Source organism: Cucurbita pepo, chromosome LG16, assembly GCF_002806865.2.
Source record: "Cucurbita pepo subsp. pepo cultivar mu-cu-16 chromosome LG16, ASM280686v2, whole genome shotgun sequence".
Taxonomy (NCBI): domain Eukaryota; kingdom Viridiplantae; phylum Streptophyta; class Magnoliopsida; order Cucurbitales; family Cucurbitaceae; genus Cucurbita; species Cucurbita pepo.
This window is the reverse complement of record NC_036653.1, coordinates 2,074,809-2,090,565: the sequence shown is the minus strand read 5'-3', so window position 1 is coordinate 2,090,565 and position 15,757 is coordinate 2,074,809. Positions and strand designations below refer to the sequence as shown.

General features: G+C 33.3%; 1 protein-coding gene across 1 annotated transcript; it reads left to right on the top strand.

Annotated features, from left to right (window-relative positions):
* The first annotated feature begins 821 nt into the window (after nucleotides 1–821).
* Nucleotides 822–1,227, top strand: LOC111777583 (defensin-like protein 1). The gene is made up of 2 exons (XM_023657240.1): nucleotides 822–882; nucleotides 956–1,227. Exons 1-2 carry the CDS (start codon nucleotides 822–824, stop codon nucleotides 1,126–1,128), a joined length of 234 nt encoding a protein of 77 aa, XP_023513008.1. The 3' UTR covers nucleotides 1,129–1,227.
* The last annotated feature ends 14,530 nt before the right edge of the window (nucleotides 1,228–15,757 follow it).

Here is a 15,757-nt window from a genome sequence, read left to right as displayed (position 1 = left end):
TTAATATATAAATAAACTATCGAATAAATTTATCAATTGTCATAAATTTAAAAAAAAAAAAATTACCATTTTAAATTTAATCCTTCAAAATTAATTTTATCGGTAATAATAATTTTCATATAAAAAATGAATAGATTTCTAAAATGGATAGTGGAAAGACTAATAATTAAATAAAATATTATATGTACTAAAACTTCTAAAAGTTTGATTTTGTTTTTTGTTTTTTGTCCTTTTTTTTTATTTGGAGAGTGATAAATGTGAACATCAAAAATTGGAACTTTGAATTTAGATTTTCGAGGCTAACGATGAGTGGTTCTATCTCAGCACACTGTTTTATCTATGATTCTCGTGAAAGAGATAAACTACAAGAAATAGAGACATAGAAGGCAAGGTCACGAGACCACACTCTTGCCAAGTGACATCTATGAACCAGATCATAAAAAAATTTAATAGCATAAAAGAAAAAAAAAATTAGTTATGTACCATTTTTATATTTTGAAAGTAGAGAATATAATCAAGGAGGTTAAAAAATACAATATGGAAGTTGTGGGACGGTATCGTTTGATATTTGGAGTGAAAATATATGTTTAAATCAGTTGGGTTATGATTAAATTGATTTATTTTACCACTTACAAAGTGCGTGTCTAAGTAGTTATAAGAGGACGTGTAAAGTTTAAGATAAACTGTGTGCTTGAACAAAGCGTATACCGTGTGCGTGAGAGATTGAACAAGAACGTTATCGGAATTGGGGGTTGCTATATATAAAAGTGGTGCCTCCTCCCATTTTGCACACAACTTGAAGAACAAGATAATAGGTAAAGATGATGAACAAATCCTTCCTCCCCATTCTCCTATTGGTCCTCCTCATCTTCTCTTCTTCGGGTAATTAAAGTCTAACCCTACCATCTTTGCCATTTCTTCTTCTTCCTTTGTTGCTAATATGTATTAATTGCAGAAGAGATGATTGGTCGTACGGTTGAGGGACGAGTATGCCAGTCTCCGAGCCAGAAGTTCCATGGCCTTTGCTTGATCAACCACAATTGCTATGTTGTTTGCCAGTCTGAAGGCTTCTCCAGTGGTGAATGTGATGGCATCCGTCGTCGCTGCATGTGCACTCGTCTTTGTTGATTGTTCTATGTAACAATCCTATTTTTTCTTTTAAATAAGACCGTTGCTACAAATATATATGTCATATATACTCTAATATGAAAATCAGTTTAAGGGAAAGCTCTAATACCAAATGATATGGAATCAGTCCGAAAGATCTTATGCCAAATGATAAGGAAATCACTACAAGGGGAGTAAGATTCGGATTACCTTGTTGATCAAATATCTCAAGGCAAGAACACTTATTTGAGATTCGAATCACTCCACAAGTAAGATCGATCATGTCTAGCTTGAATGATTCTTGTTGATAAAATATCTCAAGATAAGAACACTTGTTTGAGATTTGAATCACTCCCCAAGCAAAATTGATCATGTCAAGCTTGAATGATTTTACCTGCAACCGAAACTACATACAATTGCAAAGAAACTTAGCCATTGGCTAAAGAAGAGTACAAATGCTTCTTTTACTACATTTTCCAAGTATATATTACAAAGATAACATACATGACTTTATATAACTTCAAAATAAAAACTCTTAAAAGGCATTTCAAAAGTGATAACATTCCTACTTTGGGGTCATAATTAACCATTATGTAAATGTAATAAATAAAAATCCTAAAATATCAATGAAACATCATAAACTCCACCCAAAATTTATAACAATGAAACTTCATTCTTTAATTTAATGTGGCATGAATTGAAACATCTTTTGATAATTTTGACAACATTTTCTTCCCATCTTCATAAAAGTATATTGTATGATTGATATCTCTTGGTTCATATCATACTCGGTACGAAAGTTCATTGAGTTTCATGACTTTCTCAATTGACTTCTTGATTTGTGTATAGGGGCATTTACTTAGAAAACATTTAGTGTGGTTTTAATATTTAAAATATCTAGTAAGNATCCTATTTTTTCTTTTAAATAAGACCGTTGCTACAAATATATATGTCATATATACTCTAATATGAAAATCAGTTTAAGGGAAAGCTCTAATACCAAATGATATGGAATCAGTCCGAAAGATCTTATGCCAAATGATAAGGAAATCACTACAAGGGGAGTAAGATTCGGATTACCTTGTTGATCAAATATCTCAAGGCAAGAACACTTATTTGAGATTCGAATCACTCCACAAGTAAGATCGATCATGTCTAGCTTGAATGATTCTTGTTGATAAAATATCTCAAGATAAGAACACTTGTTTGAGATTTGAATCACTCCCCAAGCAAAATTGATCATGTCAAGCTTGAATGATTTTACCTGCAACCGAAACTACATACAATTGCAAAGAAACTTAGCCATTGGCTAAAGAAGAGTACAAATGCTTCTTTTACTACATTTTCCAAGTATATATTACAAAGATAACATACATGACTTTATATAACTTCAAAATAAAAACTCTTAAAAGGCATTTCAAAAGTGATAACATTCCTACTTTGGGGTCATAATTAACCATTATGTAAATGTAATAAATAAAAATCCTAAAATATCAATGAAACATCATAAACTCCACCCAAAATTTATAACAATGAAACTTCATTCTTTAATTTAATGTGGCATGAATTGAAACATCTTTTGATAATTTTGACAACATTTTCTTCCCATCTTCATAAAAGTATATTGTATGATTGATATCTCTTGGTTCATATCATACTCGGTACGAAAGTTCATTGAGTTTCATGACTTTCTCAATTGACTTCTTGATTTGTGTATAGGGGCATTTACTTAGAAAACATTTAGTGTGGTTTTAATATTTAAAATATCTAGTAAGTAACCTCGTATCGAAAAATGTAATCAGATGCAACATGGCTCATAGTAGTATCTACTTTTACTAACTATTCCTTGGATTGTATTTTCTTTTTCCGGTTGGGTTGGATGCGCAGTACTTATATACACACTGTTTATGCATACGTGCATGAACCCACTTGCGGGTTTGTATACTTACTCCTGAGTTTGACTATGAGCTAGCATGACACTCATATTGTCAAAAACCAATAGAAAGAAAGGAGTGCATATCATATAACGTTGTACGCATCTACACAAAACATATTAGAGAAGTAACTCATGCTTGTGACATATAACATGCATGAGGTCCTCTAATTTAAATCATAGTACATGGTTATGATAAACATCATACTTCCATACGTTTCATGATATAACAACTTTGAAACATACATTTATGTGCACAAGCATATCGCTCATACTTATCATATCTAACTCGTCTAGTATCTTATATGGCATAATGTGAACATAGTTTCATAGCATACATGTATCAATACAAGGGAAATACATACATTACAGAAAGTTCATAAGCATATCGTAATATAATAAGTAATACGTAAATAAACCACAGAGTGCGTTTTAATCATACATCATTTAATTGTCTAACTTAACTAGAAGGCGTTCCAATAGTAAGCTCAGTTACTTTGTTGGCCTAAGTCAAAGTCAATAAATTTTCTAAGTCGATGTTTGTTTGATCCTAATCATCGAGGCCTAATATTAAAGTTGAGGTTCGGTGAATGATTTAGGTTAAGAACCAATTTCTAAGCTAACTCTGCTAACTTTACTCGTCCTTGCCTTAAACTTTAAGAACTTCTCTTTTCTATCCTTTTAGCCTGACTTTACAAATTCTCCCTTCTTTGATAATTTTTGTCTCCAAAAGTTACTTAATCGTAACAAAGTTCAAGATAGGACAGTGTTATGTTCTCTTTTTTTTTTTTCAAGTCGCCTCATCGATCTAATAGTTAAGACCTTTATCCAGATAATCTACTTATTACATAATTGCTTCATATCTCTAACGAAAAAACTAACAAATTTCTCCTCATAAGGAGATCCTCTGTCAAAGGGAATGTTTCATGCTATAGCATGTGAAGAGTTTTGGGCGTGCTTATGCAACATAAACATATGAAATGCATTATGCACGCCGATAACGGAGGGTGGCAGCATCAATTTGTACATCACTTGCTCTATCCTATGTAGGATCTCAAAAGCCCCAACAAACATTTGGCTTAACTTACTCGCGATTTTTAAGTAGACATGACCACCCACATCAAATTCAAGGTCTTTGATGACCATTTTATGTTACTTTTGGGGTTTCAAGGAGAAGGGGCTTGAATCGAGGTAGCTTGGAAACTGGCCTCTATAACGACGATTACATTTAAGAGGCAATAGCAATGTGACAATAAGTTGACAAAATGTCGATATCATTTCAGTTTTCTATGGTCAACCAACCAGCAAACATACCATTTGGAACATATTTCTAAATTTTAAAGGCTAAATGTGTCCATTTTAAAAAACAACAAAGGGAAGGTTGACCAAAAATTGTTCAAAAGTTAAATGCTAAATATTTTATTTGAAGTTTTTCTTAAATGATTTCTATTTTCATCCAATTTTTACTACAGGAGACATTTCACCCTATTTCTTGTCGAATTCTATCGGTGATGGTGTTAAATAAGAAAAAATTGAGATATGTACCAAAATTGGAATTCATTTTAACTTAAAAGGACAAAAGTTTAAAGGGAAAAAAATCAAATTTAAGGACAACCACTATTTATTTGATTCAAATCTTAGTTTGTAGTTGGAACTATAAAAGTGTCCATATTCTTGATGGATAGATTTAGCTTACCTCATATGCAGGTATTTCTATATCACCGGGAAAAAATAAAGAACTATACATCGATATGGTACTGTAATAGCTCATGTCCACCTGTAGTAGATATTGTTTTCTTTGGTTCGTTACGTATCACCGTTAATTTCATAGTTTTATATTATCAGTTCTTATTCTTCTGTATGTTTGTGATAGTCGTGATGTCCAAAATATAAATGATTGAGATGGAAGTAGCTCTATAGAAACTTCAAAATTTTTAGTTCCATTGGTAAACTTTCAACTTCATTCTTTTTTCTAAATAAAGAATATGAATAGGTCAAAAAGGATAATATGAACGGCACTTGAAGGAGTGAAGATGATATCGACACTCTAGCTAAAACATGGCCTTGCTCATAACAAACTCACCTCCATGGTCATTTCTGTATTTGAAGCGGGAATTTCAATTGAACTAGTTCCCATTAAAATACAATAGGTATTAGAGAGGTACTATGATGTTATGCCATAAAATCTATAAAAGACCTTACTTCCACGCAAAGGTATATATCACAAGATTAAACTATTATTGAGAGCGAGATAGCCATCCAGGATACTGTTATATGGCCCCCGCAGAACTAGCTTAACTATGAAAATATTTTGATGAGTTACTGAGTGTCGAGTTTATTAGACCGGTCAAAGCTCCATATGAAGCTATTGTATTATTCCAAAAGAAAAAAAAAATGGGAGTCTCCATTATGTTTGACAAGCATCTTGAAAAATTATCATCTATAAAAAATATCTAGTTCTCATTATCACAAACTTACTCCATCAACTTCATAGTGCGGATTAATTCTTGAAACTCCACATGGGATTAGAGTATTATCAGATTTGTTTGAATTGTTAGAGGAGACAAATCAAAGACAGCTTGTATCACAAGGTACTCGGTTTTTCATTTTTTTGTCATGCCCTTTGGCCTCACGAATAATCCATCCACTTTTTGTACATTGATGAATCAAATATTCTATGAATACTTTGATAAACTCATTGTAGTATACCTAGATGACATACAAGTCTATAATTCACTAAGCATCAGGTTAACTTATAGTGTTGGTCTTTAAAAAATTGAAGTGGAATCAACTAATTATGAAGAGAAAAAGTGTTCATTAAAGATTGAAAATTTCCTTTGGTATATAATTGAATCGGATTGAATCGACATGGAGGACAAGAAGATCAAGGCCATTAAAGATTGAAAATTCTCCTCCTTGGTAATAGAAATGTGTTCCTTCCTCATATTAGCTAATTACTATCAGCGATCTATTGAAGAATTCTCAAAGGGTTTAGGTCCCTTAATTAAACTAGTGAAGAAAGATAAGAAATGTCGTTGGGCTCTAGAATATCAAGTGTCCTTTACGAACCTAAAGAAAGTCATGATGGAAGGGACGATAGTAGGAATTGTCGATGTAATGCAACCCTTTGAAGTTGATATAGATGCGTTAGATCTTGCCCGATGAGTGTCTTACTTTAAAACAGACACTCCATACATACCAAAGTAGAAACTAAATGAGACAGAAAGAAGATATGTTGCCCTTAGAAAAAGATGTTAGCGATGGTTCAGTGTCTATGGGCTTGGAGATATTACCTCCTTGAAGCCAAGTTCGAAGTAAAGACCAACAATAACTCAATATGCCACTTCTTCAATCGGTCAAAGTTGTCTTCCTAAACAAGCTCGTTAGAAAGGGTACGATAGAATTTGACTTTTAGTTTAAGCAAAAACTTGGGCTCACAAACTAGACTAGAGATGAACTAATCCAAAAAATTAGCCTTACCTAGTTTGGAGTCATATTTAAGATTTCGTAGTTCCCTTCTAGATTATTTATGCATAATTAGGTTTAGCTAGTTTAAGTTATTAGGAGTAAGTTTAAATTATTTTATGCAAAATAGACTTAGCTAAGTTAAAATATTAGAAGTAGGTCTAAAATTATTTTATGCAAAATTCTGTGAGCCAATTCTGATCGTAGTTCTCATTTTTGTATTGTTGGAGTCGTTAGACATAATTAAATTTTAGACGGTAGCATTAGCATCAAGGAGTCGTAGTAGTTTCTACCTAAACCAATCAAGTAAGTGATCTTACTATCGGTTTGGTTATAATGGTATGTTGTATGATGGCATGTGCCCGTAGCTTCACATGTGTCATATCTCATATATTTGAATGATTATGAAATGATATGTGTACGATATGATATGTGAATGTTATGTTACATTTGAAGAAATGATATGTTTAGGGTATGATATGTAAAGATAGGACATGTTTGACGACATGCTCGTGATATGATATATGAATGTTATGATATGTGATACGACATGATATGTGCATAATAATATATGATAGAAGACATGACAAGTTTATGATATGACATATGTTTAACATGAATGTATACGATATGATTGACACGCAACATGATAAATTGGCATAATGCAAAACCTCATATATGCATGGAAAGTTATGAGAAAATGATATGATGTAAAGGAAAGCGCTAGAGGGTTGTTATACATGATAATGAAAGGAAAAATGTTGGGACCTCATGCGTCATTGTGTTTATGCATCGGGGGACCCCTTCTCTCACGTGTGGACCGTGTGTAGAATTGTAAATACACATCCAATTAATCCGCTTAGAATAGCCGCCTAAGGAATATAGACTGATATGATAGGTCCCACTGATGATTGTATGTGTTTGCTTCAAACCCAATAATGGGTGGCTTGTGAGTATTTCTTAAAATAGTGAAGCCATGTGCTCCCCTTATTTTATCAGGTAGCGGGCCCCAGCGGGAGGCCCGCACGACCTCTCCTTTTAGGCTGACAATAGTATCGCAACTCACGAAACCATGACACATGCATAGGGTAGTTGTATTTATTTTCTTAGACTTAGAGGCATTTTTAATTTTTATGTTTATATATTTAGTTTAGAATTGCATTGTGTCATCTTAAAGATGTTTTCAGTGCATTGTGTCATCTTAAAGATGTTTTCATACTTAAGTCTATGACTGTGTTAGATGAAGTTTATGTTTTATGATGGCACAAAATGATTACATTATAATGACGGTAGCGTCTTTCGGTAAATAGAAAACTAGGGTCGTTACACTATAACATTGCCGTTTAAAATTACTTTCAAAACACTTTCCAAAATCTATTTACCCCCATATACACGAACGTTTTCTTCCAAAAGTGGGATTAGAGGCTTGAGTATATATATTGTCCTCACGAACAATAACCTGAGTTTGAGTTGACTGACTTACTCGTTAGTGTATGTAAGTGTCACACAATAGTTTTGCAAAGTCTCAAAAAAGTGCGATTATGACTATGGGCTCCTTAACTTTCTTGATTCTCCATGAGTGTGGGGTTTGCCTTCTTCTTGCGACACCATGACACTATAGTTTTGCATTATGACACTATAGTTAACTTTCTTCTTGCGCTTCTTCTTGATTTTCCATAAGTGTCACACAATAGTTTTGCATTATGACACTATGCGCTCATTGCGCTTCTTCTTGCGACACACTACCCGATAGTGCCTATATTTTTTTTATAAGGGTAACACTTGATTATACTCGTGTCCTTCTAGGATTTAGCATTGTCATGGGTTTGTGAGGTATTGTCGAGGTCTTCTCTGCTACCACGTCCGCAGTCATATCTGCGACCACATCCATGACCTCTATTTTTATTGTTATGGCTATCACGTCCTCTCGTACTTTAAAAGGAAGAGTCAGCCGTATCATGTGTGAGTAAGAGGTGTTTCTCCTTCTCTTTGTCTTCATAGCCATGAAATATCTCCTCATGGACCTTAAAACGACTAACGACCTCCTCAATTGACATATTCTTTTGGTCACTAGACTGCTCGATGGAGGTAACAATTTGTATGAATCATCGGGGAACAGCACGAAGGAACTTCTTGACGATGGAGATCTCCTCCACCATGTCACCTAATGAACGGATGTCGCTGACGATCTTCGTCAACTTCATGAAAAAGTCGTCTATTGACAAATTGATAAGATAAGGAATCACTACAAGGGGAGTAAGATTCGGATTACCTTGTTGATCGAATATCTCAAGCCAAGAACACTTTGTTTGAGATTCGAATCACTCCAGAAGCAAAATCGATCATGTCTAGCTTCAATGATTCTTGTTGATCAAATATCTCAAACACTTGTTTGAGATTCGAATCACTCCACAAGCAAGATTGATCATGTCGAGCTTGAATGATTCTACATGCAATCTAAACTACATAGAATTGCAAAGAAACTTAGCCATTGGCTAAAGAAAAGCACAAATGCTTCTTTCTATATTTTCCAAGTCTACCTTACAAATACAACATACATGGCTTTATATAGCCTAAAAAATGAAACTACTCAAGGTATTCCAAGAGTTGTAACATTCCTACTTTATGGCCATAATTAGCCATTATGTAAATGTAACCGAAATTAAATAACAAGTCTTAAAATACAATAACTCTAAATTACTCTATATTGCAACCCACCCAAAATTTATAACCATCAAACTTCATTCCTCTTCAATGTGACATGAATTGCAACCTCTTTTGATAATTTTGACAACATTTTCTTCACATCTTCATTGAAGTATATTATATGAATGATGTCTCTTGGTTCATATCACAAATCCTCCTTCATGCAGATAGTCTCGAACTCACTCTTCAAGGTCTGCACTTTTGCTTCCGTGACACGTGATACACTCACATGCATTGTTTGCAACGTCTATCATGTTGCCTTTGCCGAATCCATCTCTGCCAACATGGAAGAAGGTCCTCTGAGATTTCTTGGTAGATGACGGCAAGAGTTATCCTATCCTTATGCTCCTAAACGTTACTATGCTCGATGGTGTCCTACACGCCTTGTACTTTTAAGTTGACACGCATCATGACCGACCATGTTGCGTAGTTACTCTTCGTGAATAACGAGTACTGGAGCATTACACTCCACTTTTTTTCGCTCTTTATCATTGTTACTTCTCCTCCAACGACTTTGTATGATAATCTTTTGAAGAAAGAAACCTCTCTTTGAGTTTTCCGTTCACCTAAAGGTTTTTTATTCTTGGAAAATTCCTAGGACTTCCCTCGTCCCATAGACCAACACGGTTGTTTTTGTTGGGAAAGCACTAACACTAACATTAACTAGCTACTTAAACATAGTTCTTTTCGGGTTTTCTATTCCCATTAAGGTTTTCTCTTGCATCCATTGAGACATGGTCCCATAAGGTTTTTTATTCTTGGAAAATCGACCAACGTGATTCACGATTGATGTTGGGAAAACACTAACACTAACACGATTTCTTTCGAGAAAATTCTACACTAACACTAACACGATTTCTTTCGAGAAAATTCTAGGAAGTCACCCAACATAGAATTGCTCCAAGTAAAGTGCGCTTAACCACAGAGTTCTTATGATTTAGCCGCAAAAAAGGATAGTGTACTTTGTTGGTGCAGATAGTAAATTTCATTTCCTTTAAGCGTTACTAAGAAATCCACAGAATCGCTCTCATTCGAATGTAGTACCGATTCGTTCATGTACTCCTCCTTTACACGGGGTCATTTGCCTATCAACTTCCACCTTGATTCGTCCTTGAACCACAACTTACCGAGAGAGGTATTGCTCTGATACGATTTATAACAACCCATGCCTAGGATTTGAATCAAGATTCGGCAGACGATGATCTCGACATTCCCTTACGACATGACCACGTTACCTAATCCTTGCTACTTAAGAGTGGAGGCTATCCCCACAGACCAATATTAGTTTTAATAATATTCTTAAACTTTATAATATTATTATTTTGTATAAAAGGTAGAAAATGTGTTTTAAAAAACATATGATTTAATTTATTTTAATTTACATTATTATTAGTAGTTATTAATTTAATTTGAATAAATTACTTATGTTTCCAAATAGTGAATAAAGGGAAATTAATTGATTATAAATAATTAATTGGTTATAATTATTGAAGCTTTCAACTCATCTTAATTAACTCATTAAATATATTCAACATATTTTGAGCTAATTAATTAATAGTTTTAGTTTATATTTAATTTTGTTCATTTATAAGCTTTTATAAGTAGATATAAATTAAATATATTTAAATAAATTATTATGGATTTATTCTTATTATGTAATTATTTATTTTATGGTAACCCAATATACGTTACTTAATTAATAATATTCAAAATCAACTCCAAACAATAAAAAAAAAATTAAATTAAAATCGTTAATTTATGATTTTTGAGAGTGATAAATGTGAGATCAACATTTGAATTTGGAATTTGGATTTTCGAGGCTATGGACGAGCATCACACTGTTTTTTCCATGATTCCCGTGAAAGAGGTAAATATAAGAGATAGAGAGACATATAAGGCAACGTCAAGAGCCTCGACTCTTGTCAAGTGACATTTGTGAACCATATGTGATTCGAGATTACTGAAAAAATTTAATAGCATAAAAGAAAAAAAAAAGTTCGGATAAAATACATCATTCAAAGATGTATTAAAAAAAATTAATTAAGTTGATTTATAAAAGTTTTGAATCTAAATCTTTATAGCATATCATTATAGTAATATTGTCAGCATTGAACGGTAAAGAGAAATTGAAAAAGTATTTTGAAATACGTGTCAAATTAATTATAAGAAGAGAAATAAATTTTAAGATAAACTGTGTGCTTGAACAAAGAGTATACTTTGTGCGCGAGTGATTGAACAAGAACGCTTATGAGAGTGGTTTATATACTAGGAGTGTCTCTGACCATTTTGCTCACGACTTGAAGAACAATTGCTACGTTGTTTGCCAGTCTGAAGGCTTCACTGTGATGGCATCCGTCGTCACTGCATGTGCACTCGTGTTTGTTGATTGTTCTATGTAACAATCTTATTTTTTCTTTTAAATAAGACCGTTACTACATATATATGTCATATATACTCTGATATGGAAATCAGTCCAAGGGAAAGCTCTACTACCAAATGATATGAAATGAAAGATCTGATGCCAAATGATAAGAAAAACACCACGAGGGGAGTAAGATTCGGATTACCTTGTTGATCAAATATCTCAAGGCAAGAACACTTATTTGAGATTCGAATCACTCCACAAGTAAGATCGATCATGTTTAGCTTGAATGATTCTTGTTGATAAAATATCTCAAGATAAGAACACTTGTTTGATATTTGAATCACTTCCACAAGCAAAATTGATCATACAATTGCAAAGACACTTAGCCATTAGCTAAAGAAGAGTACAAATGCTTCTTTTACTACATTTTCCCAGTATATATTACAAAGATAACATACATGACTTTATATAACTTAAGTATATTATATGATTGATATCTCTTAGTTCATATCATACTCGGTACGAAAATTTATTGAAAAATAATTCACTTTAATCACTTAAAATTCATTTCAAACCTAATCACTCCAAAACGATAAAACACTGTTGAAAAAAGAAAAAGAACACATATTATCAAAGTTTCAAAATAAAATACTCACATCCGACCCTATTTGGTAGGAGTTTCAAGACTTTTTCAATTGACTTCTTGATTTGTGTACCTGGTATCGCCGTTAACGATATTTAGTAATAAATTATAGTATAGTTTATCATATATATTATATTTGATATTTTATTATGAGATAAATATTTGATATTTGTCTTCCTACCATAAGTATCTTTCCATTTATTGTTATTTTGGTTTATTACTCTTTTCATATCCTCGTAATTTATTTGATTATAAATAAGATAACTTTCGCACCATTTAGGTGTGGTGGATTAAAAAAACATTCTTATGCTATCAGAGTCCTTTCGGTTTAGCAATCCCGATCCCTTATTTTCAATGGCTTCTGAATTTCTTACTCATCTACTTCTCTACCACTTCTGCTGGCTTCGATGCCGCAAGGGCAGTCTCCATGACTGCCACATGCGAAGCCGATTGATTACTCTTCAGCTCCACACTTTTGACCTCCAAATCACCCTTCGCCATACATTGTACATACAACCTCACCTTTTCCAATACAATCGATTTTCCCTCAACCAACATAGTCTCTTCCATTTTCTTCCCAACCTTCCCTTCATCCTTCATAGAAATCCTAACCTAAACCTATCAACCTTCTGCACAGATTTACCTTTGGAATCTGGGCACCGCACTGGCCTCTTCGCCAACCAAGTCGCCGCCACCCTTCTAGCCAAAATTGGCTCCTTCGCCCACTGTGGCGACTCTTCCGGCTTCAACATTGTCTTTGTCCCTTGCTCTAGGTTTCCCCTTCTACTCCTTGGGTTGACATATTCTCACCAGAGCCAAGGCAGCATCGTTGGTAAGCGACGATCCCTCTTCATGGGTTAGACATATTCTCGCCGAAGCCAAGGCAGCATCGCCACTGAGCGACGATTCCTCTGCAGTTTTCGAAGGCCAAGAAAGTGTTTCTCTACGCCTCCTCTGAACTAGGTTATTGACATCTTCACAAAAAGTGTTTCTCAACCACTCTTTGAATTTTTTAGATCCAAGCTTCACGTTCGTTTAAATTAAACGCTTAGCTTGCGGTGGGGTGTTAAGGATATTTAGTAATAAATTATAGTTTACCATATATATTATATTTGATATTTTATTATAAGGCAAATATTTGATATTTGCCTTCTTACCATAGGTATCTTTCCATTTATTGTTATTTCCGTTTATTACTCTTTCCATATCCTTGTAATTTATTTGATTATAAATAAGATAACTTTTCTACCATTTAGGTGTGGTGGATTAAGTAAACATTCTTAACCTCGTATCGAAAAATGTAATCAGATGCAACATGGTTCATAGTAGGATCTACTTTTATTAACTATTTCTTGGATTGTATTTTCTTTTTTCGGTAGGGTTGGATGCGCAGTACTTATCTACCCACAATTTATGCATGCATGCATGAACCCACTAGCAGGCTTGTATACTTACTCCTAAGTTTGACTACGAGCTAGCAGACACTCATATTGTCAGAAACCAACCGAAAGAAAGGAGTGCATATCATATAATGGTGTACGCATCTATATAAAACAGACTAGAGAAGTAACTCATGCTTGTGACATATAACATGCATGAGTTCCTCTATTTTAAATCATAGTTCATGATTATGATAAACATCATATTTCCATACGTTTCATGATATAACAACTTTGAATCATACATTTATGTTCACAAACATATCACTCATACTTATCATACCTAGCTCATCTAGTATCTCATATGGCATAATGTGAAAATAGTTTCATAGCATACGTGTATCAATATATGAGAAATACATACATTACATAAAGTTCATAAGCATATCATAATACAATAAGTAATACGTAGATAAACCACATAGTGCGTTTTAAACATACATCATACAATTGAATAACTTAGCCAGAAGGCTTTCCAATTGTAAGCTTACTTACTTTGTTGGCCTAAATCAAAGTTATTAAATTTTTTAAGTCGATATTTGTTTAATCCTAATCATCGAGGTCTGATTTCAAAATTGAGGTTCGGTTAGTGGTTTAGGTTAAAAGTAGAGGTTTGGTTAATAGTTTATCTAAAGTAACGGTCAAAAATCAATTTTTAAGCTAACCCTCACGTGCTTGCTAACTTTACTTTTCCTTTCTTTTCTTTTTTTTCTTTTTTTTTTTTTTTTTTTTTTTTTTTTTTTTTTTTTGAGTCCTTGAACTTTTCTTATAAAATAAAATGAAAGGTTAGAGGAGGTTTTCGTACCTTTTAGCCTGACATTACAAATTCTTTACTCGTTGATAACTTTTATCCCCAAAAATTGCTTAATCGTGACAAAGTTCAAGATAGGACACTTTTATGTTTTTTTTTAGTCGCATGTCGTTCTAATAGTTTCTTCATCAGACTTTGACCAGGACAAGTTAGAATATATCTCAGATATTTAGGGAGTTGTTAGTATAGATTTGATTAACCGTATATTTTAATATACGTACCAGATTTAGTTNATATCTCTGATAGAAAACTAACCGTTTGTCCTCATAAGATAGATCCTCTCTCAAAGGAATTGCTTCATACTTGATAGCATGTGAAGGGTTTGAGTTTTGCTTATGCAGCATAAACATAAGAAATACATTATGCACGCCGATAAAGGAGGGTGACAACATCAATTTGTATGCCACCCCAATCCTCTCTAGGACCTCAAAAGAGCCAACAAATCTTAGGTTCAACTTCTCTTCTTTTTAAATTTCAACACCGGTCTCATAGATGCGATTTTTAAGTAGACATGACCACCACAACAAACTCAAAGTCTCTATGACCATGGCCGATGCTTTGATTTGTTTCCAAATGTGTCATCTATAGTTATTAAGCCTTTGGCGTCTCAAGAAGAGGGGGCTTGGATCGAGGTAGCTTGAGAACTGGTCTTTGCAGTGACGATTACATTTTGGAGGCAGTAGTACTGTGACAATACGTTTACAAAATGTCGATATCATTCTTTTTCTCTATGGTCAACCAACCAGCAAACATACCATTTGGAACATTTTTCTAAATTTTAAAGGCTTAATGTGTCCATTTTAAAATACAACTATGGTAAGGTTGACCAAAAAGATTGTTAAATTCTTAAAAAGCTAAATATTTTATTTGAAATTTTCTTTAAATGTCTTCTATTTTCATCAAATTTTTTGTCAAATTCTATGGAATATGATGTTAATTAAGAAAAAATTGAAAATGTCAATATTTTTCATCATTTTTTTAATTTACATTTCTTTCAGATATGTACCAAAATTGTAATTCATTTGAACTTAAAATAATCGATTATCAAATTAAAATAAGGTAAAATTTGAGGCCACTAATTATTTGATTCAAATCTCACTTTGTAGTTGGAACTATAAAAGTATCCATATTTTTTTATAGATAGATTTAGCTTACCTTGTAGGTAGGTATTTCTACATCACCTGAAAAAATAAAGAACTACACATCGATATGATACTGTAATAACCTAAGTCCACCGCTAGTAGATATTGTCTGTTTTGGTTCGTTACGTATCACCGTTAGCTTCATA

What these genes read in the sequence shown, in the direction of transcription:
- LOC111777583 (XM_023657240.1), top strand. Translation starts at nt 822, where the DNA reads ATGATGAACAAATCCTTCCTCCCCATTCTCCTATTGGTCCTCCTCATC. An exon ending in CCTCATCTTCTCTTCTTCGG is followed by an intron (nt 883 to 955) that starts GTAATTAAAGTC and finishes TATTAATTGCAG; the next exon opens with AAGAGATGATTGGTCGTACG.